General features: G+C 31.1%; 1 protein-coding gene and 1 long non-coding RNA gene across 4 annotated transcripts in view; both read left to right on the forward strand.

Annotated features, from left to right (window-relative positions):
• LOC126741170 (piezo-type mechanosensitive ion channel component-like) overlaps positions 1–24,958 on the forward strand; it is a 213,716-nt gene that overhangs the window by 108,183 nt on the left and 80,575 nt on the right. For all 3 annotated transcript variants that reach the window (XM_050447517.1, XM_050447518.1, XM_050447519.1), the window contains 12 exons: positions 974–1,159; positions 1,264–1,386; positions 1,449–1,663; positions 9,710–9,835; positions 9,898–10,034; positions 10,102–10,197; positions 10,248–10,433; positions 10,482–10,570; positions 13,414–13,660; positions 14,781–14,950; positions 15,558–15,668; positions 15,787–15,873. In XM_050447517.1, the coding sequence (XP_050303474.1) occupies positions 974–1,159; positions 1,264–1,386; positions 1,449–1,663; positions 9,710–9,835; positions 9,898–10,034; positions 10,102–10,197; positions 10,248–10,433; positions 10,482–10,570; positions 13,414–13,660; positions 14,781–14,950; positions 15,558–15,668; positions 15,787–15,873 (1,773 nt within the window). The remainder of the gene's footprint in view (positions 1–973; positions 1,160–1,263; positions 1,387–1,448; positions 1,664–9,709; positions 9,836–9,897; positions 10,035–10,101; positions 10,198–10,247; positions 10,434–10,481; positions 10,571–13,413; positions 13,661–14,780; positions 14,951–15,557; positions 15,669–15,786; positions 15,874–24,958) is intronic.
• On the forward strand, positions 8,195–9,246 carry LOC126741175 (uncharacterized). The gene is made up of 2 exons (XR_007662132.1): positions 8,195–8,966; positions 9,047–9,246. It is a non-coding gene; the product is annotated as an uncharacterized LOC126741175 (long non-coding RNA).

The following is a 24,958-nucleotide window of genomic DNA, read 5'->3' on the forward strand; positions in this document are numbered from 1 at the left end:
CGTACCTCGGTCATAGAAAAGCGGCATCAATAGCTATTATTTTAAAGGAATTGTGGAACAACTTACCTTTTGCTTTCCTTTTGACCCAGTACTAACCGCACATACAACGCATTTGCTATATAAATCTATTTCTTCGTCCTTGTTATTCACGCAGTAAAATCTTGACCTCACTTTTCTTGGTATGTTTAGGTCGGGAATCTCGCTAGTTCTTCGAAGTTTATCTAGACGACAGACTAAAGAGTTTCAATCATCTATCCAAAAGCTAAAATTATTAACGAAACATCGAGAGTAAAACAATACTCTCGATGTTTCGTTCCAATACTAATCGAACAATACTCTCAAGGGGTTTTGGTTATTTATAAAATTCTTGTGATTTGAGTATCACAACAAATGTTCCATAAGACAATTATGCTCTGATTTGTACAGGATTTGAGATCTAGTAAATATCTAGCATAAATGTTTTTTCATAAAGGGCTCCTCATTTTTTTCTCTCTTACCTTCTACTACGAGTATAGCGTAGTCTTGACCAGAACTTATTATGCTTTGTTTAATTTTAAATAATAAAAAATCTTATTGACTAGATAAGTCACTTTACAGTAAATCATGATTTATATTATACATAAAATCGGTATCTCTTACTGACATTTACAACCTACTACAAAGTTTTATAAAGAACAGCAGAGCAGATTTATAAAGGGGGAAATATGTAAATACGTGGGCGTTTGAGGCAGAAAAATAGTAAGTAATAATATTAAGCAAGAAACGAACCTTTAAATGAGTATTTTTACATCCAAAGATTATATTCCTGACGTGTATACTTTAAAAAATATATACAGAATTTTGAAAGCAGAATTATCGAAGCGCGTGATATGAAAAAACCTGTCTTTATCTTTTTACACAAATATAAAGGCAATGTAATAAAACCTAATCAAATAGTAGACAAATCCAAAATATTGTACTTAAACGTTTTTAGGTCTTCGCTGGATACTTACAAAAGAATATTTTTCTCAGTTTGGTATTATGGATCCATATTTATGGTTTTATTCGCCGGAGTCACTAGACCAGCTCTAGCCTCTTTCGGATATCTTTTCTTCGCTAGCATTTATTTATGGGAGGGCAGTGGGTTGTTTTTAAGATGCCCTAAAGATATTTTACGAAGGTATTTATGTTTTATATAAGTGTTTTATTTAAATATAAAGTATTCAGAATAAAATATTTAAAAAATATTTTGATTATTTTTATGAATATAATTGTTATTTACAGATGGAATTTCTTGATGGCTTACAACATGTTAGTTCTAACTGGATACTGCGTAAGTCAGATATTTGGATGTATTTTAAATTACAGCGAATCACAAGGATTTACTTATTACTGTTATATCTATAAGTGAGTGATTTCAACACACACATTGATAAAATCAATTTATATATTAATTGTTTTATTTATAGAGTATTCGACATAGGTTGTATTGACAGATTTGAAATGTTTGACGGAGTGAAAAATTTTTCAAGAAAAGGCCAATGCGTAGACAATAAAAATCCCAATCTGTTATGGGATTGTTTTTGTTTTTTCTCTTTGATGGTTCAACAGAGGATTTTTAAATCTTACCATTTTTTCCATTTGGTTAATGACTCCAAGGCTGCAAAGATACTCGAAGATAGAGGTAGCTATAAAGTACATTTCTCTGAAGTAAAATAACTGTAATCTGTAAGTGTAATTCCGTAACTACTAAAGTATGTAAAAAGTAGAAGATTTTATGTAAGTTTTTTATAACCTACACTATATCTTCCTCTAAACTCGTATCTGTACATCTGTACACTGTATATTATACTATATTCTAAAAGGAAATTACATATTAAAATCCCCTTGTAACAAGGTATCATGTTCCTATATCTAAGTAGTTCGGTGTCTGAAATAAAAGCAATTTTCTGTAAAAATCGGAATATTTTGACATATTTGCTTTAGGTTGCCATGAAAGGTCATGATGCAACAATGCTATGCTATTGATGTTTGACAGTTACATTTAGTTAATTAATAGTAAATACCCTTGGGTGTTTTTTTTAAATACTGACCTAAAAATTCATTAAAATGGAAAGAAATAGTTATTCAAATGAAGTTTTGATGAATCTACATATTTATCAATGTGACAAAATTGTAGCAAGAATATGCAGAAAGTTCAGCAAAATGTACCCCAATTTACAAAAAATGGATAAAAGAAAATTTGTGCAAATACAAAATAACTTTATACAATTTGGTTCACAACTTAAAAATGATACAAGTTTCCCAAGCCTGATGTAACGTCTGATGAGGACAACATCGTGAATGTTTTAGCCTACTTTCACGCATATCCACAAGCTTCCACCCGGAGTGCAGCAGATGATTTAGGCCTAACTTATTATTCTGTGCAAAAAATTCTGGACCACAATAATATGTATCCCTTTAAATTTTTAAAAGTGCATCAGCTGAAACTGGATGATTACCAACGTCGCGTTCGATATTGTGAGACACTTTTGACACGCACTCAAGAGAATCCAACGAAGGTATTTTTAATAGAAGAAATCAACATTTTTGTGCTAATCAAAATCCACATGCGGTTAAGGAAATGAGATTTCAAGAAAAAATTAGTAAACATTTAATTTTTTTGGTTACTAAAAGACAATCAAATAGCTTTTTTTGATTTAAGACGGGTCAATAAACTCACATAAATACCTTCAGATTTTGCGCTCAGAGTAGAAGATTTTCTGGAAAATTTAACGCTTGAAGATTGTCGCACTTGCTGGTTCCAATTGGATGGGGCACCCGCTCATTGCACTGAGGAGGTGACACGTGAGTTATTTGAGAAATTCGATGACCGCTGTTTTTATGTAGTTCTTTCCTTTTTAGTTTTAAGGTTCTTTATAATATATTTTTTTAATTTTAGAAAATAAGAATAACAATACAATTAAGTTGGAGTTTTGGGACTTGGCGCTTTGATTTGTGATTGGAATCTAAGAAGTTATTTATTTGTTTATTTAGTTTATGGGTATATGTTACTATGATTGTAAACTATTGTAATGCTATGTATTGCTATTTTGAAAACGAACCACCCTTAATCATTTCTTAAAAAAACATGTCAATTTAGATATAATAAATATAATTTAGAGAAAAAAATTATTAGTAGAAAAATTAATTTTAAAGCATAATCTTCACTAGGCTGATACTGTTGGTACCTTGATCTTGCATTGCGAGGTTAAACAAGTATCTGGTTTCTTTCATTTGCTTTGGCCAATGTTGATCTGAAAATTAGAATGAGACGTTGATTAGAATTAGAATGAGATGTCTGCAATAGTTGGTTGAGCAAAATTTGGTGCTCTTTCTTTTATATAATTTTATTGTAGGTCAAGTGTAATGAATCTCCATTTCAATAGGATTGTAATCAAATTAACTGTCAAACTCAAATATTGATTTTCTGCTTAAGACCTCTTTTTGTTGTGCCTGGTACATACTTACAGTATTACTTATTTGATGCAGGAGTTGTCTATATTTTCAGTAAGCTTCCAAGGTTGACAGATGACTTAAATATGGCAAAATCTGGAGGGAAACCATTTTGACAGATTTGGATTAATGGGTCATTTTTCAGCTATTCAGCTGAGAGTTGAAGGCTTCAGCTGGTTTGGCTTTGAGCACATTTAAGAAGGAAATACCCTATCTAGAGTTTTGTCTAGGGCGGTTTAAAAAAAATAGACGATAGATTTTTTAGGGTTTCCTGTGTTATTTTGTCATAAAAATCCCAACAAAAAAGGCTACATTCCAACTTAGGTAAGTTGCACATGGTCAAGTAATGTTTGTAGTTTTTTTAATAATTAATTAAATATTTTCACTCATTTTTATTTTAATTTAAACTTTATAAAGGCATCCAATTTTTTAAAGTGAAATTTTATTACAAATTATTTTGCTTATCTGAGAAATTCCACAGTTAGGTTTCTTACATGTGGTTTTGTTTTTAGGCCTTTTAATCGACCCCCTTCTAACTACCGTTTGGGCTTCCTCATCTATTTGTTCAATAGTTGCATCATTCACTTCCCATTTCATATAATTTTTATCACCGATATTGTGAAAACCTTGATAAATTACTTCAAACCCATGGTCAAAGCCCATCGAATACACTTGAGCTGTTTCTGGGTATCCCGACAGCATTTAAACATACCGGTAAAGGATTTGACACTTATAGTCGAAGTCGTTTATAATAGTCAGTGACTCATCGTTAGCATTATGGCCACCGAGACGGTTGCGCGGTGAGAGACGTAGCTAGCAGCGGCGTAGACATTTTTAAAAAGTGATTTTAGTATATTATATAAATTATTATTTATTTAAGCACATAATAATTTTATTATGATTTCAATATTATTGTCTCGATTATTGTAATGAAAATATTTAGTGTAATTTATAATAAAATTATAAATAATAATTAATTTATAATAGGTATAATGAAATTATAAATGTATGTAGTTCAATAAATGAAGGAAACTTTGTTGCAATAAACAAGTTTTAAATAATAAATATTGTACCTCTATAATGGTTAAAACGCGCTAATTTCTATTAGAGGTTTCATCAGAAGAACTTGAAGAAGAATCATCGCTATCACTATTTCCAGAGCCAGGAGTGATAATAAGTGGTTCCACAATAACTTCAATGTGATTATCCAAATCCCACATTTTTTGCTCCTCTTTCACCACATGTTCGATGCACTTTTGCCAGTTGGTGGGTGTTACATTACCGATAGCTTCATTTAATAACACTTTAAGGTCATTTAATTTAAACGTTGTATTCTTGCTGGCCACTTCGCCTTTTATTTGTGCCCATATAAGTTCTATCGGGTTAAGTTCACAATGATACGGCGGTAACCGCAATATTGTAACCCCACTGTTTCGCGCCATTTCATCAACCACATATTTAATATATTGTACTTTGTGGACACGAACAATATCAAGCAATTGTGCCTTAAGCATGTCTTCGTCAAATTTTATATCGCCTTTTGATTTTAACCAATCTTTTATATCATTTTTTCGCCAAGCAGTCGTGGGTATTTTTTCCACTCGCCGACTATGATAAGGTGCATTGTCTATCACTATAACTGAACCGGGCTGCATACACTTCAACACGGACGAAAACCATTTTTCAAAAACCTCAGCGTTCATGTCTTCATGATAGTCTCCCGATTTTCTGGATTCAAAAACATTCAGACCTCCTTCCAAAAATCCAGAGTCACTACCTATATGGGTAATACGAGGGTTGTCTTTTAAGTTTTGCATATGCAGCTGGAATAAAACAAAAAATAACTTTTAACGACTTTATTGTTTTTCAAAGTATTCTCCACGAAATTTAATGCACTTTTGCATGCGCTCAAACCAGTTGTCAAAGCTGTTATTCCACTCGTTTGTGGGTACTGTCAAAATTGCATTTTTAAAGGCGTTAACTGCTTCCTCTGGCGTCTGAAACCTCTGACCACGCAGTTCATTCTTGATTTTTGGAAAAGTATAGAAATCGTTGGGACTTAGGTCGGGACTGTACGGAGAATGATCCAATAATTCGACGTTTTGATAAGTTAAAAATTCAATAGTTTTCCGGGCTGTGTGCGAACTTGCATTGTCTTGGTGGAGGATGATTCGTCGTTGTGGGTTCGCTTTTCGAAGCTCAGCGATGACTTTCGGCAAACAAATGGTAATGTACCAATCGGCAGTAACAGTTCGTTGATTCTCCAGAGGAATTGTTGCAACATGACCTGCTTTTGAGACAAATGTTGCAACCATCTTTTTGGATACACTTCGAGAACGAATGACTTTTGTTGGCTTTTCTTCATCTTGAAATACCCATACAGACGACTGACGTTTATTTTCAGGTTCATATGAGTAAATCCATGATTCATCACCACTGACAATGCTGTACACATTTTTAGAGTTTCCTGCCTCAAAGCGGTCTAGAGTTGTTTGACACCACATCACCCTAGCTTCTTTCTGTTCTTCAGTTAACAAATGCGGTATCCAGCGGGAAACTAATTTTCTTACCCGTAATTCTTCATGCAAAATTTTTTGAATTGAGGTCTTTGAAATCGCCAATGAAGCCTCAATCTCACGATATGTCACATGTCGATCTTCCGTGATAAGCATACGCACAGCATCGATGTTTTCTTGGGTGACAGCCGTTTTTGGTGCACCTGACCTTGGATCGTCGCTAAGACTAACCCGTCCATGCTTAAATTCTGCATACCAACGAGAAACTGTCGACTGATGTGGTGCTTCATTACCGAAAACAGAAATCAACTCAGCACAGCATTCTTGTTGAGATAATTGCCTTCGAAAATTGTAAAAAATTATGGCCCGAAAATGTTGTCTGTTTAATTCCATGGTATGCGCAATTTGCTACCTTTAAAAATTCACTGTAGCTGTAAAACTATATGTATCGCACTGACGTTTTGAATTTAAGAAAAGTAAAGTTTGAGGTTAAGTTTGACTAATGACATTTGATTAGTGACGCCCTCTATGTTTCTATATGCAAAACTTAAAAGACATCCCTCGTAATTAGACGACGACCTTTTCCAGAAGGCGATTTCACTGACTACAGTTATACGTAAAATGTTTTGAAAAGTTTAAAAAAAAGCATTTTTTTGGTATTTTTTGAGTACTTTTGATATTTTTCGTCTTAAAAATGGTGTTAACCCAGATTCAGGGAGCTTACCCTTGTGATGATCAATATCTTAGATTTCCCATAAGAATTTTGAAAATCTAGAACACCATTTCCAGTTAGTAATGAGAGATTGTAAAATTACCGTTTTTTGCATTTTTTCGTTACAATTAATTTAATTTGACAAAAATTAAAGCAGTCACGGCCCACTTCGTTTTTTCTAATTTAATAGTTTAATCGGGTTTAATAATGCTCCTCTTACGTTTATCAGCCACTCTCAAAACCGGTTAATTTTGTCCAAAAAATGCAAGAAACCAAAATTTTCCTATCGGAAATATAAGATACGGGCCATCAGAAAGGTAAACCCCCCAAATCCTCCCCTAAAAATGATTTTACATTATTTTCGGGACGGAAAATGAAAAGATCCCTTAAAAAATGGGGACTTTTAAAAAACGCAAATATTTAGAAGATTTGACGCATAATTATAATCATGGTTCGAAAAATCGATTTTTATCCCTCAACTTGCGCGGGCTGTAGTTCTGATTTTAGGACACATGTTTATAGGAAAAAATGGAGTTAAAATTCTTATTTTAACTCCAATAAACCGCCCTGAAAATATGTGCACCAAAATTCGGATATATTATTAAAAACCCTGTATATATAGATATAATTTTTTTATTAAACCAAAAAAAGAGAACTAACCCATGCATGGCCCAACCCAAGTAAAAGAAAACACATTTTATTAATTATAATATTATTTTTATTTATTTTATTATACATACTAAACATAAGTTGGGTACAATTTCATTATGAATATCAGAGTCATCAAAATTACTTCTCTTAATCAAATATTCTGCCAAATATCCATAAAAATTTAATTCTTTTGTTCCATCCCCTGGAATTCCTCCTCGAACGTTCCACCAAGTTCGTTCGACATTTTCAGTGTGCACAGTCGGGTCGGGTCATCAGAATCAACAAAATTAATTGAGTGATTAATAATAAAATACTGAAATCCTTTCTTTAAAAACTCCCTGATTGTAAAAGTACAATTGTCAAGCCATTGCTTTTATTTTGAAAAGCACTTAGCAATTATATATTTCAACATAGTTTTTTACTATTTTGAGTTTTTTTTTAAAGTGCTTTCTTTTAATGTTTTCAGCTCCACTCTATGTATATACCCAGAAAAAATATTCTTGATAGTTCGAGAAGAGATAGGGCAACTGCACCTTTTAACGAAGTGTTTAGAATCATTTAGCCATTTAATCTAAGACATGCGTAATTACACCTTTATAATAAGAAGAAAAGAGGTAGATAAAAACAGAACGAAGGATTTACAAAATTTTGCCGATTTTATTGGAACTTTTTGTTTGTCTACATTTTTCTAGAGTATTTATGAAAGAAAAACCTAATAGTTTAGGAAAAATCGAGAAAATATGTCGTCATTTAGTGCCTACGAAATTTTTATTTCATATTTATGTCCATACGTCCATTGTTATAAAAATAACGTATTTAATATATACTTTTGGATACGTAGTTCGTGCGTACATTAGTTACGTTTTGCGGACGTACCTACATGTACATATAAATACTTAAAAAATGTTTTAGCTCCTATGGATTATACAAGAATAAAAATAAAAACAAATAAACTTTTGTTAATACACAAAACTATATGCTATGAAAGATTTTTTTTTTAAATATATGTATTTTTAAATACTTCTAAGTTTTATTTGCAATATTTCTAAATTCAGTAGGGTAAACAGAAAAAAAAACTATTTGCATGCTTTGCTTTGATAGAAAAAGTCAACGAATTCGGTATAAATGAGACAACTGTCAAATCGAGATTCCCTTTCCAAAGAACTAACATAGCTTATGAATTTAGTTAATTTACATGTTTATCTGGTCGAAAAGTAATTAGGTATGGGATTTTCAAAACATCTAAGAATTATAGATAATGGAGTATTTATCATATTAATTTATCAAAATTATCAACAACGGTCGCAAAAGCAACCCATTGTTGTTATTGCCCCTACTGACTCTCAAATAAGTTATTGGCAATATGAGGGAGTTGACACTTTTGACAGTGTTTAAGACAAGCGACAGATGCGAGAACGAACCACCTTCTTTCACTTGGCTTGGCAGTAATGGCATTATGGCGTGGGTTGTCCCTTTGTAATAAAAGTTTACACGTGTGAATTTAGGATTTATCAAAATGCGGCTTATAATAATATTTTCTTATTACATTTGAATTTAGTTTTACTGTTCCCTCAGTGAAAGGAAGGATCTACTACGATCTAGCCCAATTCATGGTAAGAGTATATTTATTCATATTTTAGTAGTAATGAATTACTTATTTGATATTTTGCTTATTTTAAAATATACTTTTAAGGTGCAGCACTACAAGCGGCACGGGGTTGGAAGCACAAAGAAAATTGAAGACTGTATTTCACAGTAGTTGCGAAGAACAAATGATTTTTTTTGTATTTTCTTAAACGTTTATTTCTTGTTTTGTTTTTTAGACATATACATGTTTTGTTTTATATTTTTATGTATTTTTTTTATAATCAATATATTTTTAGTTTTGATAAATGAGTAATGTTTTCTCCAAAATATATTTACACAAAATCAAATACACAAAAAAGGGAGTCCTTAAAGTACGTAAATGACTTAAATTCCTGCGGAAAGTGGACGTCCATAGTACGTACTACGTCTTTTATGTACGTACTGTGTACGTACATTATGTAATGGAGTATGTAAAAAATACGTAATATAATAAGCGTAAAATAGAAGTATTTCTAATTTTTGGTTTTAATAATTTTTTGGTTTAAAGATGTTATATTTGTTATTAGAATAGGTTATATCTGTTTCTACTACTTTTTATTTTTAATCCAAAATGAAGCACAAATTAACAAAAGTTAAATTAACGCGTTATATGTGAATATATAGCTGAAAATTTCATATTTTGAAATGTGTGTAAATTTGACAACTCACAAATACTTAAAATGTAGAGTGTGAAATTTATATTACATTTATTTACGGATAGTATTTTTAGGTGCAGTTTTAATAGAAGAAAATAGGCGAAAAAAAAGGGAAGAAATTCTAAATGAGGCAACCATTATAAAAGCAAATATCGAAAAGAAACTACAAAAGTATCGTGTCAATAGCACAAAAATTGAAGGTAGGGTAAGCGTAAGTTTTAAATCGAATTTAATACTATTTTTTGGAGGTTTAAATTTGTAGCTATAAGGAATGGAGAAACCGCTTTGTTCGATGAGGTTTATAAAGAAACAGATGTGCCTCTTCTGCCAGAGAAGCAAACTTTGGAAGAAATCGATGATAGTGATTTTGAGGAACATGATCCCATGTCTATTTCAATGGTAGCTTAATTTACTTTAAGTTCCTATCTATACAAAAAAATTATACCGCATTTTTTGGAAATTCTAGTTTTTACAAGTGCTTGATGCTACTAATATTGACGGCGTTCTTTTAGAGAGAAAAAATAGAAATCAAAAGAAGAAAAAACAAATTCAAAAGATAGAAGTAATTTTATGAATTTAATAATAATTTTAGGTAATATAGTATTTTTTAAGGCTACATCCTCTACCTATCGGCCAAATATGAAAAAAAGTAACTATTCCCGATTTGAGAGAGGCATTTTATTTTTGTTAGCGATTTTGGAGGCAATAGTTGTAAGTCTGACGAGAGAAATTAATAAGATAACAAAAACTTTTCGCCACATTTTACGAGACATTAGTAAAGATTCAAAAATCATCAAGGTAGTAAGTTTTACGTTCAATTCCATTATTTAAATATGCGTATTTTAGGAAAAGACTAATTATATTCCAGGATTACGTGCGAAAAGCAATCGTGTTTGGCATCCTACAGTAACGTACGAAGATGTAGAAAATGAAAAGTAACGTATTAGTTATTATAAATGGGATACACATGATTTTCAGTTTACATGTATCGTCTAAAGATATAATTTTATCTCTAATCTATGTTTAGTAGAGTTAAGGAAAAATTTAAAAAGAGTTTGTAAACTCTTTCTCGTGATAAAGTTAATATTGATATTTAGTTAACATTACTCTATCTCTATCACATTGCTAGATATGGTGATACAGAATTTCTGTAAAGTATTTTCAAGCTTGTACCAGGATCATCAACATCAAAAAGATTAATTATTAATTTGCAAATTTTGTTTTTAAATCCAGTTGCTCCTCCATGAGTTATTTGATGAATATTTCAGTTTTTTAATAAATATTTCCAACAACATAATATTAATATAGATATATTTTCTTCCTTATTTTTAAAATTTCCTTAATTTTTTTCTATTCTAAGCACATAAACTCGTTGACTAATTACTGCGATGAAATGATCGTAGGACTTTAAATAGAGCCGAGTTTACTCGATGTAATATTGCATAAGATATAAGATCATTGTGCTTTTTCAGGCAATTTAATCGAACACTGTTTAAACTTAGTACTTTCCTGTGTTTTTTTTTTCGCCCCTTTTTACAAAAATCTTTGAGTTTTTTGCATATGCTAGAAAAAACAATTATTTAAAGCAAGAGAAAATAATTTAAAATTATTACATTTATATTTTTTTACATAATGCTACAGTTTTATCCCAAATACATTTAAATGTTTTAAAAATTATAATTTTGTTGATTAAGTTAGACTTTAAAAGGACACTATAGTTTCTAAATAAGACTTAGCGTTATTTTCTCTATAATATACAGGGGGTCCCATCGAAAAATAATACCGAACGTTCCTATAAAAAAAATTCCTACAGGCCTTCTTTCATTAAGATACAGCCTCCTAAAGGACGCTGCTGGAAATTGGTTTTTCATAAATTACTTTTAAACTACCTGGTAGAATTTAATAAAAATTTTAGGTGATGAACACTATTAGGGACCTCTTAAAATGACATCCTTAAAATACATTTACCTTATTTACTTTACCAGGGGCGGACTAGGTTGTACACTTTAATGCGTATATTTTTAACACCCTGTATGTTAAAGTCTAAAAAAATATATTTGGATACCTTGAACTCTAGGCTAAAAAAAAGGTACTCTTGTTCATTATCAATAAAATGAAGCGTTTTGGAGAAAAAAAATATTAAACGAGCCAATGTTTATTTTTTTTTAAATGAGATAAGTACGCTAGTTATTTAAAGAACAGAGAAATTTCGATGTAAGTCATTTAATTTAAAATAATACATGTTCCTAAAAATACAGTGGTGTCCTAAAAAATACTTTTACAAAATAATAATAAAAAAACCTATGATGAGTGTATGTTTATAAATTAGAAAAAACAACTTACAAAGAAATGCCAAAAAACAAATATGTAAACAAAAGTTAAATTCTTCAATACGAGCAATAAACAATTAATTATTAAAAACTTCATAAGTAGGTTCGACGTGGGCTCCGTGAACTCTAACACATTCGCGGGCATGACGAATCGAGGACTGCTGCACTCGCCACAATAACCCAAGATTGTTTTTTATATTATCACAATGAAATGTAATTCTTTGGAGCAGTTCTTCCCAAGTATCGACTTGGGTGGAATACACCAAGGTTTTGAGGTGACCCCATAGATAAAAATCTAATGGCGTTAGATCGGGAGACCGAGGAGGCCAAGCAACAGGTCCTCCTCTACCTATCCAACGGTTTTCAAAAGTATTATTTAAGTGGTGTCTTACAGCAAGGCTAAAATGGGGTGGGGCTCTATCATGCATAAAATACATATCTCGGCGGGTTGGCAAATCTTCTAATAAATCTGGAAGATTGTTCTGAAGGAACTCCAAATAAAGTTCTCCGTTTAAACGTGGTGACAGTTCAAATGGCCCAATCAAAAAATTGCCAATAATTCCTGCCCAGATATTTATTGAAAGGAATTGATGTTGATGATAAGAAAAAATAGTATCACGGGGATTTTCATCAGCCCATACATGCGAGTTATGTAAGTTTTCAATTCCGTTTTTGGTAAACCCTGCTTCATCCGTAAAAAAAATCGTGCTGATAAAGTTAGGGTTATTTCGCTGCCGATCTAACAGCCAGTGTACGAAGTGTATTCTAGGAGCAAAATCTCTGGGCAGTAGTTCATGCACTTTTTGTAAGTGATATGGATACAACAGTTGTTCTTGAAGTACCATATGTACAATTGTTTTGGACGAATGAAGCTGAGCGGCTAATTTTCGAGTACTCGTTGTAGGAGTGTCAGCTACAGCATCTAAAATTTTTTGCATTTTTCTTGGAGATAAAAACTTCCCCATTTTATAAACTTCATTTATATTCACCCTGAAAAAAGTGTGACAAATGTCCAAAATAGGAAACTGAAAAAGCTCCGAAATATAATAAAATAACTTTACCCTAAAGTTCATTCGATACTTATAATATTTCTAAGGAAATCGACTGAATAAAATCTATTTCAACCCAACTTTAATTTAGATGACCCTTTTTTCCCCAATTTAATCAACCTTATTTTTTTAATGGTGTTGGCATTCCAAATGGTTACCCTCGAATTTGAGACACCCAATAGGTCTAAACTTCAGCCGTTAGCTAACAGTCGTCAATCACTCTATATACGGATGCCCCTATATCTGCCTGATACATTATAGTATTTGCCTTTGGGAATATTCCCGAAATCTGAATCGGAATTTTATGTAAAATAACTGAAGTGAATCGTGTGTACTTCTCGCTTCTCAAAAATGATATAATTTTACTCTTAAATATAATGGTTCTTAATTTATTTTAAGGAAAAAAGGTAAATTTAAAAGCGAAGAAATTCTTCCACAAACGATTTACTTAAAGCTATTCAAGTCCATATGGTATTTAATCATGTCCCACACGGAATGGCTGTGCTATTGTTTAATTATAATAAATCAAGCAATAGGAAACACATTCTTATCCCTACCACAGGCTTTAATGGTTTTTTGTTGGGGCTCTATGAGCGTACCATTACCCTCGAAAACCTTTTGGATTATTAATATTGGATTTTGTCTTGTAAGTAAAACTTGAATTTTACTTTATAATATACTTCGAAATTCATAAGAAAAGAAAAAAACCCTACATATTCATAGAGAAAACCTTACTTTGGTATATCATGTGGTAGTACACATAGTGTGACCAATCATTGCAAAATAATCCAAAATTTACTTTCAACATCTCGATAAAGAGTGAGGAAAGCATAATAATATATGTTAATAATAAAGTTTCTTGACTTATCTATTTGAGTTTTGGATCGTGCATCTGTAAAGATGCATGTCTGTATAATTCAATATTTTTGTGGTATCCCGTAAAATAGAAAAATATAAAAATAATTAATTTTTTTGAGATGTTTAGCAACCAGTTAAATATTATTATTAGGGCTGGTATATAAAATTATTAAATATAAGCTTAACAAAAAACTGCTTCCCAAATTAAAATCTATAATGGATCTAAAATTGTACATTCCAGAAGTCCCTAAACTTACCAATATATATAATTTAATCAGTTACGTGCATTAAGTTTTTTTAAGTTTAAAAATATTGTTTTTTTTTTCAGACAAATTTCAAATTTTACATGCATTTCAAATTCAACAAAAATTAATATAGAATAATACAATTTTGCGAATTGCACTAGCGAATAGACAAAGATCCATATTTAATCAAGAATATCTGCTTCATTGACCAATCAATTTTCTTCGGTAATATTCGTCTGAACCATTCAAAAAACGGATATATGCTTTTATCGTCCAATGTAATAGTGCTAAGGAATCCAAAATAGTGCTATGAAACTCATTACAAATATTTTACATTTCCAGCAAGACGGATCTCTCCTTAGTATTTTTTCAGTTTATTATTGGGCTAGTTTTTTTCGCGAAGAGGAGTTCCAAAACAAGTTTTATTTGACAAAATGTTAGGGTCAATAAATTCCTTATTCTAATACCTATGTTTCCTTTAAATTCTCATCCACACCCACCAATTTCATATTTCTTGGTATTTTCAATTAGTTAGAAAATTATATGCCTTTTGCAATGATGGGTCTACACTTTGGGAGCTGCCGTTTGAACTAATAAAGTGGGGTTTTTGGTAGGACGCAATCGATAAACTATCTAATAATACTTATATATATTTTTTTTAAGGTTACCATTCTACTTCAAACTTTTTTTGGAACAAAATTGGTCCCATGGAGACATCATGACAAGAAGTTCATCGGCATTAAATATGTGTTATTTGCACCAAAAATTATCGGCGTTTGGGATGAAGACACAACATGTAGTTTGTTGTTATTATTCGCGCTTTTCTTTCATAGGTAACACAATTGAAAGTATTTTTAAACATTTATCAAATAGTGAAATAAACCTTGTTAGGGTACCAATATATCAAGTAAATTTGAAAGAGCTCTAAATAAGCATAAGATATACCTTTTATTATTGTTAAATTAAGTTGATATGGCTAGAAACGATAAAATGATTTAGAAAAGTTTAGCTAATGCTCTTAACTTCAGAAATTATGCTATTTTTCTGCTTAAACTGACCCCAGTTTTCTTACATACCGAAGAAGCTAGGAATTGTAAATAGTCTAACACTAAGGGGCGTACTTACATCATATCGTTACTATATTTTTAATAAAATCGCACTGTTAACTCTGCTGACGCCATATGCAGCTGAATTGAAATATCCAATGAATGAAATACTGGTTGCAGAGTTTTTCTAGAGAAGATTTTTTTCCAGCCATCCTTAAAATAGAATAATATTCAAAAAATGAAATGCTATTTATATCTTGCATCTTTAGTTAGACGTTTATTTTCTATGGTCATTAATTATGAATTTTTTATTTGGAAATTCCATATGCAATGTTCGATACCTCTTTGTATTACCTACGCGCTTCAAATTGCTGAAGCCAAATCACTCTTTTAGGGATATGCTTCACAGACTTGGTTTATGGAAACCTTACACCTACAGGCCTTATACGATAATAAATGATGGACTATATACAATACGGGCTAACACTCTTGCTTCTGTCAATCCGTAAGTAAACAAATTTATTTAAAAAGTGTTTCAATTTACACTTACTCCGATTACGGGGACTTAAATGTTGAAATTAAGTAAATGTTCTGTCCTGTAGTAATTTAACTTTTTCAATTAGAACAGGAAAAGCTGATCGTAATATATTGATGGTCATAACGGAGGGGTTAAGCTTGAGTAATTATTTCCCGAAATCAATTTTACATGGGTAAGTCAAAAACTGTATACTTAGTTTTTTTTACTGTATTATAATTAAAATCATAATGCTTTATAAATGTAATGTTTATGACAGGCTTCTAAATGTAAAACCCGTCAAATATTAACTATTCATTCATTTTTTTGCTATCTGGCTAGCCATTTTATAGAACTAAGCGTTTTATAAAACGACGCTAGCTAAGCCAGATTATCAAACGCTAAAAAGATATTCATCGTTTGATATTGTGGCGGTTGATGTAATAAAACTAAATTGTTTAGCCAAAAACTGCACAAATTTAATATTGAGGGAGACATTTATTGATAGAAATTGCATTTCTCTGACGTCAATACCTCACCCCCCCGAGCCCCAATGTCAATATATTTAAATGGGAATAGGGGTCAAGTGATACTTTGAATTAAAGGTAATTTTATTCCCTACATAGCCATATTTTTATTATTTTTTTTACTTTATCAATTCGTTTTTAAAAAATAAGAATATGTAGATAAAAAATAAATGCAACACCATAATATGGTGTTTTCACTATGTATATAAAAGGAACATTCGTCCGAGAAACAGATATTGTACAGTAAATTTCTCTGGCGATTTAACCTATCACCAAAGTACCCATAAAATTGTATACGACAATCAAAATTAGATCAGACGATCAGATTTAGCTCATGTACTAGTTTGAATTTGTAAGCATGATATTTGTGTAATTTCAAAATTTTGTGAACGTTACTTTTAGATACGCCAGATACCAGATTTTTCTGTTTTGTACTGATCCTCTTTTTTAAACTTCCTCATCAAACCAATACATAAGGATGTTTTACCCTTTTATCCAGTTGATTATCATTAAAAGCACATGGTGTTGCTCTAAAAGCATGTGCTTATTTTATTGATAATTAACACCTACCAACTCAATTCTTCTTTTGCAGCGTATACACTATTATTATCAATACTATCTGTAGGGGTTTTCCCGTCTTATTTGAGAGAAGTAAACACCACTCGTGAATATTCAATTTTCTATTTATACGTGATATGGAGAATTACAGCCATTTGCCGCGAGAGCAACAACGCAGCACCTTAACGTCTTAACGTACAACCCAAGACTCTTTCTCTCAGTGTTGCCAGGTTAAAAAAAGTAAAATTCACCAGAAAAAAAATTAAAAATCACCAGATTTAAAAAAAAATCACCATAAATTTTAAAACTTTATTTTTAAAGCTGTATTACTAGATTTAAACAAAGAAAATGCATGGTTTAATGTCTGTGTACAACTTTGTAATAAACTCTAAACACTTTAATCTCCAAGATTTTTTTGGTTGCTCCGTTAATATATTTTGCTGAAATGCTACTGCTATTTTGGGTCCCATATACACTTTTTCGAGAGGGAGATAGTATGCAGGATTCCGATATTGGATTTGTATTATATCAGTGTTTTTTAAATATTCGGGTCTTATATAATAGCTCAGTAACATTTTATAGGCAGCCTAATTTTTGAGTATATTTGAAAATAAATTTTAGGATTTTCTGATTGAAACTCTAAGTTTAAATCATTAAAAATTGCCAAACTGTAAGTATAATTCAGTGGTGGGATCGTTTAGCATATCATTAATTTTTGTAGCACCAGGGGATGATGCCTCAAATACGTCACTTCTAAAGTAAAGCTTTAATGCTTCATATTGCTCAAGAACTCTCTTTAAAACTATGCTGAAAATAAGAGTAAGTATTTCTAACAAACTTTTCTAATGCATTGGGTAACTTCTCACACGCATAAGAAGCACATAGTGCTAATGAATGGCAAATACATTTCATAATGAATAAATGGGGAAAGTGTTTTGATAAATGAGTTTTCAGAGAATTTTTTCGCCCCATCATGGTATTGGCACCGTCTGCAGCAAAACCAACCATATTTGTTTTGTACGGTATTTCGTAATTATTAAAAAAATATATAATAGTATTATATAAACCTTCGGCACTTGCATCGGTCACGGGAATTAACGCAAAAAATTCATCTTTAATTGTCAAATCTTTACTATTAAAGCGTACCACCATTGCTAAATTTTTTACCGCGGAATTATCAGTAGATGCATCAACAAGCAACGAGAATTTTTTTTTTTTAATGTGTCTACTAAAGTTTCAAAGCTTACTTTACCTATTACATTATTAATTATTGCAGTATACTTGGTTCTGCTACATGAGTTATGTGAGAAGCCACCCTGTACAACCATGGAAGCCACTAGCTGCTGACCCTGCATTTTATTACAACAAAACTGTTTCATTGTTTATTATCGAGTTAGTCAATTGAAGTTGCTAAGACAATTAGCATGTAATTTGTATTAATTAATTTTCAAATAAAATAATATTTTTTAAAAAGGTTTTTGGTTGTTAAGATAGTTAAATGGCGCAGTCGGTAGGATAGTCCGGAGTTAGATCGGTTAGTGTATCGAACGTTCGTTTTAACGATTAATCGGACTATACGAAACTTGATGAAAATTCGGTGGAGGTATCTGCAGTGAATTTATCGAAAATTGCTGAAACAAGAAGACCACTATTGGAGATTCATCGGTGATTAGATACAAATCATCTAATTACGCAAGGAGGCAGAATATTAGACTGACCCTTATAGAAATGACCATCGCCTTTATGTAAGTACAGCTCATTAAGTTAATGTCCAATATAGATGAATTAAGCGTTGTATTGAATAATCTTAAAATCTCTTCAGTTGACTCACCATTAGATAATAATTTAAATTTAGAAAATTTACATTTAAATACTAGGATGCCCACTTTTAAACCAGAATATTTAAATTGTGTCCCGAATTTTGATGGGAACCCTAATGATCTTAACCGATATCTCGTAAACTGTGAAACTTTAATTAAGCACTTCTATGATCAAACGGATCCTAATAAATTTGAAAATGTTTATTTACTTAATTGCTTAATAGGTAAATTAATTGGAAATGCTAAAATTGTGGTAAATATTCAAAATGTAAGTACTTGGAATGATCTTAAACTAACTCTTGAAAGAAATTTTGCTGATCAAAGAGATGAGGCTTGCCTCAATCGCGACCTTGTTATGCTTAGGCAAAATTCAAATGAAAATCCCAATCAGTTTTATGATAAGGTACTGCATTTATTGAATTTACTTTGTTCATATATTGATAGTCATGAAATTACAGATGTTGCTAAAAATTTAAAACGTACAATGTACTCAGAATTAGCACTTAAAACCTTTGTATCAGGTCTTAAAGAGCCTTTAGGGACAAATATTCGGTGTATGCGGCCAAGAACCCTAGCCGAAGCTTCTCAATTTGTAAATCAAGAAAACAATAGCTTATACTTTCAGAATAATAATAAAATTAATAAACCTCAGTATAATCAAAGTTTTAATCAATCTATACAACAACCCAACTACATCCAACCAAATTTAAATAATCATAATAATTTTAACTCAAGTACACCCCATGATCTATTTATGAGACAAAATGTTTTTCCATCTCAACCAGTTCCTATACGCCCTAGAATTTTACCTCAACGTCCTCTGCCAACAAACTCGCAAGTTTTTGGTAGACCACCCCAAAATCGAAACGTTTTTAGGCCAAATCAAATGAGAGAAAAAGATCTTCCTCGACCGACGCCTATGAGCATAACTTCTAGACAATTCTCCCATAATTCTAGAAATAATCAATCTATGCAAACTTATAACCCTAATCAATCACAACGAAACTTCCAAACTAGACAAAATCACTTTGTGCCCTCAGGCCCTCGTAATTTTGTATCAGAAGAATTATATAATACTGAGACTAATCAATATTATGATGATTATGATGATAATTATTATTGCGATTCAAAAGAACCCACAACTTTTGATGATGAGGTTCATCAAAATAATTCCCAATTTCAGTATGAAGCATATGACGATCAACAAGAACCCGAAACTTTAGAAAATTTTACAAAACAGCCTCCAGAGGAGACCAATCCTTAGTAGCTCCTATAATAAGCTTTAATTTAATTACTACCAGTAAACTACCCTACATTATATTTCCAGAATATAATTTAAAATTTTTAATTGATAGCGGTTCATCTCGATCGTTCATTAACCGTAACTTGGCAAACAAATTTTACAAAAAGGATATAATAGAAGACCCGTTTATTGTATCTCGTGGAAAAGAAATGTCAGCTCATAAATTTAGTACTCTTATACCAACATCCAGAATTTTTAACTTACCCAAACCTTTACAATTAAAATTCTTTTTATTTAAATTCCATGACATTTTTGATGGTCTTATAGGAGTAGATATTCTTGAAATTTTAAAAACAAATTTAGATTTTGGGAATGGTTACTTACGTACTCCTTATGCTGAAATAAAATTACTTATCCAAAACACAAAACGAAACCTAAATCAAATAAGTGTAGAACCCCGATGCGAACAAGTTATAAAAATTAAAACTTCAATGAAAAATGGTGAAATCATTATTCCATATCAAAAAATAGGAAATTGTGAAATCCCAGAAAGTCTCTCTATTGCAAAGAACGGCATAGCCCTCACCACTATCTTAAATAGCTCTACTGATCAAATTCTATTAGATTTTTCCGAACCCATAAAAGTTGAACCCTTTGAAAGAAAAGAATTAGAATCCATTGATTTTAACTTAATCGATAATTTTACCAATAAATCTCCTAATTTTAAACCGGAAAAACTAATCAGAACAGATCATATGAATCAAGAAGAAAAATTTGCAATTTTAAAATTATGTAAAGAATACTCTGATATTTTTTATGATGAAAATACTCCTCTTACGTTCACAAGTCAGGTAAAACACGAAATTAAAACCACAGATGAAACACCCATTTATTCGAAAACATACAGATATCCCTTTATTCACAAACAAGAAGTTGAGCGTCAAATAAAAAAGATGTTGGAGCAAAATATTATAAGACCCAGTGTATCCCCATGGTCCTCACCAATTTGGGTAGTACCAAAAAAAATTGACTCTAGCGGAAAACAAAAGTGGAGATGCGTAATAGACTTCAGAAAACTGAATGAAATTACCATCGATATGCGGTATCCTCTACCCAATATAACAGATCTTCTCGATAAGCTAGGTAAATGTCAATATTTTTCAACCCTCGATCTAGCGAGTGGTTTCCACCAAATTCTAATGAACGAAAAGGACATTCCGAAAACTGCTTTCAGTTGTGAGAATGGGCACTACGAATTTCTGCGTATGCCTTTTGGCCTGAAAAATGCCCCCGCGACCTTCCAACGCGCAATGGACAATGTCTTTCGTGAAATGCAAAACGAAAAGTGTGCCGTTTACCTTGATGATATAATTGTCTACTCTACCTCTTTACAAGAACACATCGATAAATTACGCGCCGTTTTCCAACGTCTTCGTGAAACCAATTTCAAATTACAGCTAGATAAAACCGATTTTTAAAAAAAAGAAGTAGGATATTTAGGACATATTGTTACCCCTTCAGGTGTCAAACCAAACCCCGAAAAAATTAAAGCCATTAAAAATTATCCTATTCCAAAAACTACTAAACAAATTAAGGGATTTTTAGGATTATTAGGCTATTACAGGAAATTTATTGATAATTTCGCTAAATTGACTAAACCTCTAACCAAATGTTTAAAAAAAGGAGCCACTATAGAACATAACGCTGAATTTATAAATTGCTTTGAAACCTGTAAAAATCTTTTAATGAACGACCCTATTTTACAATATCCAAATTTTAACAAACCCTTTAATTTAACAACGGACGCAAGCAATATAGCACTAGGTGCTGTGCTTTCTCAAGGACCAATTGGTAATGACCTACCAATCGCATATGCATCACGTACTTTAAATGATAGTGAGGTCAATTATTCAACCATAGAAAAAGAACTTCTCTGTATTGTCTGGGCTACGAAGTACTTTAGGCCTTATCTCTACGGACGAAAATTCAACATAATTACGGATCATAAACCTTTACAATGGTTATTCTCACTAAAGGATCCTTCATCAAAATTACTACGTTGGCGAATTAAATTAGATGAATATAATTATACGATTTATTATAAAAAGGGTAAACTAAATACAAATGCCGACGCCCTTTCACGTGTAGAAATCCACACCAATGATACGGATACTAATTTTAATTTAAGTAAATATATTGAGGAATTTAATCAGTCTCTTCAAAATTCCGAAAATTTAAACCCAGAAAATGAAAACCCTGACCAAGACAATATTTCAATGATTGTGCAACATGACCCTACAGATCAATGCCCCCAAACAAACGAAGGCCCTGAAAATCTTCCCGTCGAAAACACAGACGATATAGTGCAACCTGATATTCCTAATGACGATAACGCAAATGACGACACTGTTCATACCAATGCTGAACAAAATCCTATTGTAGGTATACCGATCGTTGAGACACCAGTTAATTACGGGTTAAACAAATAATAATATCTGTTGTTTTACATTCCCCGGCAATTCCCAAAATTAAAATTTTGTTTGAAAAAAAGAAACGAATTAATTTACAAATATCCCAAAATAATTTCGATAATGATATAATAAATTTTATAAAAGATTATGTAAAGCCAGGCTTACAATATCACTTATATTTCGAAAATTCTGAGTTTTTTGAACCTTTTTGTGAAGTCATCAGAAAAACATTTAAATGGCCATCTTTAAAATTAAAGCGTTGTTTAACTAAATTAATAGATGTCACACACAAAGACGATATAAAAGAAATTATAAAAAAATATCATGAATCAAAAACAAACCATCGAGGAATAGATGAAACTGAAAGAAGGATTAAAGAAAAATACTATTGGCTTGATTTAAAACATTCTGTACAAACTTTTATAAATGATTGTGAAATCTGTCAACAATGTAAATATGAACGCCATCCAGTCAAAGTAAAAATGAATGTTACACCGACAGCTAATCGACCATTTGAAATTCTCCACATTGATGTTTTTACTGTTGAAAAAAAACAAGTATTTAACTATAATTGATTCTTTTTCAAAATATGCGCAAGCTTACCCAATTTCTACAGCCGAATCTATTGAAGTAGCTGATTGTTTATTAAATTTCTTTTCCCACCATTCTGTACCGAAACAAATAATTACCGATAATGGAACCGAATTCAAAAATTCATTAATTTCAGAATTACTTGATATACACAAAATTAAAATCCATTTCATTTGTCCAAATCATCCTGATTCAAATGGTATGATAGAAAGATTTCATTCAACTATTTTAGAGCATATTCGAATTCTAAATACCACTGGATTTTTAAAGACACCCACTAATAAAAAAATGATTTACTCTGTTCTCGCATATAATCATACGATCCATTCATCTACAAAATTTAAACCAATTGATATAGTTAATGGACATATTACGGAAAATAGTCCTTTTGATATAAAACTTGATCAACTATTGATTAACAATTATGTCAATTCGCATAAAGAAAAAGTTAAATTGCTCTATTCCCAAATAAACGAAAAATTACATCATAATAAAGAAACTGTAATTGAAACCCGCAATAAAAATCGTGACGACCCTGAAATATTTGCACCTGATCAGCAAGCATATGTGAGGAAACACATAAGACAAAAAACCGCTAATGTTTTTAAAAAACCGACAATTCTTAAAACTACTGATAATGTTCAAAAAACGGTTTCCACAGAACTTGATAAAAAGATTCACATGAATAATTTAAAAAGACCGCGTAAGAAACCTTATTCCTTTGATAACAACGACTAGAGTTGTTTATTTTCAATTATCTTATTTCTTTTAGATTGCTCACGTTCATCGTGGGAATGCAAGGAAACGACGATATAGAAATTAGAAACCTAAGTAGCCATGCTGGCTTAATTCCAATAAATTTAGGATCTGCTAAAATTCAAGAATCAAGCTATAATCTAATACATTATTTTAACCTTAATCCGTTAATTTTAGAGATAGGACAACTAGATAAGAAAACTAATAATTTAACCTTAGTATTAGAAAATGATAAGAATTTTTATAAAAATGATTCTCTTAATCAGCTAAAAATTTTTTAGTTTAAGTTTAATTAAAGATAAGGTAGATATAAAGCTTCATGAAATATTACCTAATGTCAGAGTAAAAAGAGGTTTAATCAATGGACTAGGGTCAATATTTAAATCAATTAGTGGTAATTTAGATGCATCAGATGGAGAGCGGTATGATACGTTAATAAAACAATTAGAACAAAACCAAGAGAAATTAGCAAATAACTTGTATAATCAATATAAAATATCTTTAAATGTTATTGATCAATTTAATGTTACGATAAGCAAAATTATAAATAATCAAAAAATATTGGAAAATAAAATGAATGATATTTACTCATTGATTTTAGGATCTGAAGGACATTATTTGGTTATCAAAGATTATTTAGATCAATTAATTAACCTATATGAAGTTATTAATTCTGTTTTACAAGATATTGAAAATTCTATCTCTTTTGCAAAAATAAATGTGATGCATCCAAGTATTATAAAAACAAAAGATTTATATCATGAACTCCTTAAACTCGAAAAACAATTAAATAATAAAAAGTTACCTTTTGCAGTAACATTAGAAAATACATTTTTAATTCAAAAGTTTATCGATATAGAATGTTATATTGTAAATAATAAAATAACATATTTCCTAAAAATACCAATTATGCAACCTTTTACTTTTACATATTATCATTTATATTCTGCACCAATATTTAATGGGAGTCAATTTAAGGCGATTGTACCACGAAATAAATTTTTGCTTAAAAATGAGCTATACTATTCCTTCACGAGCGACCCTTGCAAGAAAGCTACCAGACAACAATATATATGCCAGAAGATGACACTTGAAGATATTACTGACGAAGCACCCTGTGAGATCCTGCTTTTGGAGAATAAAAATACTTCCACCTGCAAAAAGGTCCAAATAGTTGCTACCAAATCCAAGATTCTGCGCATCGAAGAATCCAATCAGTTTATTGGAATTCTTCCTAATCAAGAGGTCATTAAACTCAACTGTAATAAACAAATTGAGTCAATTCGTTTAAAAGGCAGTTTCCTTTTTAACGTAC

The sequence above is a fragment of the Anthonomus grandis genome, chromosome 10 (genome assembly GCF_022605725.1).
Source record: "Anthonomus grandis grandis chromosome 10, icAntGran1.3, whole genome shotgun sequence".
Classification (NCBI taxonomy): Eukaryota; Metazoa; Arthropoda; class Insecta; order Coleoptera; family Curculionidae; genus Anthonomus; species Anthonomus grandis.